This window comes from Nanorana parkeri, unplaced genomic scaffold, assembly GCF_000935625.1.
Source record: "Nanorana parkeri isolate BGI_ZX_2015 unplaced genomic scaffold, ASM93562v1 scaffold3401, whole genome shotgun sequence".
Taxonomy (NCBI): domain Eukaryota; kingdom Metazoa; phylum Chordata; class Amphibia; order Anura; family Dicroglossidae; genus Nanorana; species Nanorana parkeri.
The window spans coordinates 2,333-5,221 of record NW_017309669.1 but is presented as its reverse complement, the minus strand read 5'-3'; the positions used below and the strand labels follow the sequence as shown (position 1 = coordinate 5,221).

At 51.4% G+C, this 2,889-nt stretch overlaps 1 protein-coding gene across 1 annotated transcript in view; it reads right to left on the bottom strand.

The window, feature by feature from the left end:
* The window catches only part of LYPD1 (LY6/PLAUR domain containing 1), a 41,916-nt gene extending 39,035 nt beyond the window's left edge, over positions 1-2,881 (bottom strand). Inside the window, exon 1 of the mRNA XM_018574946.1 lies at positions 2,730-2,881. Within this exon, the coding sequence (XP_018430448.1) occupies positions 2,730-2,784 (55 nt within the window). The 5' untranslated portion in view covers positions 2,785-2,881. The remainder of the gene's footprint in view (positions 1-2,729) is intronic.
* Positions 2,882-2,889: the final 8 nt, after the last annotated feature.

The following is a 2,889-nucleotide window of genomic DNA, read 5'->3' as shown; positions in this document are numbered from 1 at the left end:
GAGAGAATAGAGAGAGGAGAGAGGGAGAGAGTGGGGGGGAGAGAGGGGGAGAGAGGAGAGAGAGGGGGAGAGGGAGAGAGAGAGAAGGGGGAGACCACTAGAGAGAAGATATGAGATTATGTAGAGGCAAGAAGTACACTAGGGGCAGATGCATAGTGACGGGTACGATGTGCTAGATGCGTCTATGGAAGACAGGGAAATACATTTTGGAAAGAAAGGGTCAGAAATGGGGCATATCGGAGTATCGTAGTATCAGAGATTGCTGGAAGAATGCCCAGAGTGGAGCGCAGCGAGGAGAAGGCTGGAGGAGGTCGGAGCAGCGAGGAGAAGGCTGGAGGAGGTCGGAGCAGCGAGGAGAAGGCTGGAGGAGGTCGGAGCAGCGAGGAGAAGGCTGGAGGAGGTCGGAGCAGCGAGGAGAAGGCTGGAGGAGGCCGGAGCTGCGGGAGGATGAACTTAGTGTTTTCTATGCTGGCGGCAGAGACTACGACTGGAATGAGAGAGGGGGAAATAACTGACACCCGAGGACACACAAGTGGAGAACGCAGAGAGAGAAGGAGATAGAGGGAGGGAAATATTGGGGTCCTGGGAATAAAAGGGGTTTTATTACAAAGAAAGTAATAGGGGTGCAGAGATGGGAAGATAGAAAAAGAGAGCTAGGGAAAAACAGAAACAATATGGGGGGGCAGAGAGAGGTGATATGGGGGGACAGAGATAAGTGATATGGGGGGGACAGAGATAAGTGATATGGGGGGGACAGAGATAAGTGATATGGGGGGGACAGAGATAAGTGATATGGGGGGGACAGAGATAAGTGATATGGGGGGGACAGAGATAAGTGATATGGGGGGGACAGAGATAAGTGATATGGGGGGGACAGAGATAAGTGATATGGGGGGGACAGAGATAAGTGATATGGGGGGGACAGAGATAAGTGATATGGGGGGGACAGAGATAAGTGATATGGGGGGGACAGAGATAAGTGATATGGGGGGGACAGAGATAAGTGATATGGGGGGGACAGAGATAAGTGATATGGGGGGGACAGAGATAAGTGATATGGGGGGGACAGAGATAAGTGATATGGGGGGGACAGAGATAAGTGATATGGGGGGGACAGAGATAAGTGATATGGGGGGGACAGAGATAAGTGATATGGGGGGGACAGAGATAAGTGATATGGGGGGGACAGAGATAAGTGATATGGGGGGGACAGAGATAAGTGATATGGGGGGGACAGAGATAAGTGATATGGGGGGGACAGAGATAAGTGATATGGGGGGGACAGAGATAAGTGATATGGGGGGGACAGAGATAAGTGATATGGGGGGGACAGAGATAAGTGATATGGGGGGGACAGAGATAAGTGATATGGGGGGGACAGAGATAAGTGATATGGGGGGGACAGAGATAAGTGATATGGGGGGGACAGAGATAAGTGATATGGGGGGGACAGAGATAAGTGATATGGGGGGGACAGAGATAAGTGATATGGGGGGGACAGAGATAAGTGATATGGGGGGGACAGAGATAAGTGATATGGGGGGGACAGAGATAAGTGATATGGGGGGGACAGAGATAAGTGATATGGGGGGGACAGAGATAAGTGATATGGGGGGGACAGAGATAAGTGATATGGGGGGGACAGAGATAAGTGATATGGGGGGACAGAGATAGGTGATATGGGGGGACAGAGAAAGGTGATATAGGGGGACAGAGAGAGGTCATATGGGGGTACAGAGAAAGTTGATATGGGGGGACAGAGATAGAGAATACATTGATGTACAGAGGAGGAAGAGAGGGTACAGAGTAATAAGGAATGAGGGTACGGATAGAGGAGATATGGAGGTACACAGAGAAGGAATGGGGTACAAAGGAGAAATTTGAGGACAGAAAAGAGAGATAGGGGTACACCAGGAAGATGGGGTTATGAAAAAGAGACACAGAGGTACAGAGGGAGAAAAGATGGGGGTACAAGTAAAGGAGAGATGGGGTGTAGAGAGACCAAAGTACAAAGAAAGGAGAAATGGGAATTAAGATGGAGTACAGAGAGACAAAACATGATAGAGAAAAGTTGGGGTACAGAAGGAGAGGATCTGGGGGAAAAGGAAATATGGGGATACAGAGTGAAACGAGTTTAGGTACAGGGAGGGAGGAGAGATTGGGGTACAGGGAGGGAGGAGAGATTGGGGTACAGGGAGGGAGGAGAGCTTGGGGTACAGGGAGGGAGGAGAGATTGGGGTACAGGGAGGGAGGAGAGCTTGGGGTACAGGGATGGAGGAGAGCTTGGGGTACAGAGAAGAGATGGGAAATAGGGAAGAAGTACAAGGGAAGGAGATTGGATAACATTAGGTGATGTGAAAAACTAGATCGGCAGACATGTGAGAAATGGGGGTACAGTGAAAAAAAAAGAGATAAAGCCATGGAGAGAGAAAGGGGTGCGTGCAGAAAAATGATGGGGTACACGGGATAGATGGAGGTACCCAGACATAAGGATGGGGCACAGAGAGGAGAAATGGGGTATGGAATGAGGAGGAATCCAGAGGAGATGGGGAGAGAGGTGTCAGAGCACAAATTGGGTCCCAGTCATTTGGGGCTTCGTAGCTATTTGCCGCCCGGGGAGTTTGGTGTAACAGCAGAGCTGATCGGGCTAGTAGTCGGGTGCTGATGGGGGCAATAGTCTGGTGGCGGGTCAGTAGTCGGGAGCTAATGGGGGTTGATAATGGACCTACCTGCCCCTAGGAGCCCCCAGCAGCAACACGCCGCACACATCAGCTGTATCCACATGGTGTGTCCGGGGCTGGAAGAGATCCCGGGGGGTCTCCGCTCCTCTCCGCCGCTCTGAGCATCTCCGGCTCCAACATCAGCACCATCCACAACCCCGCCCACCGG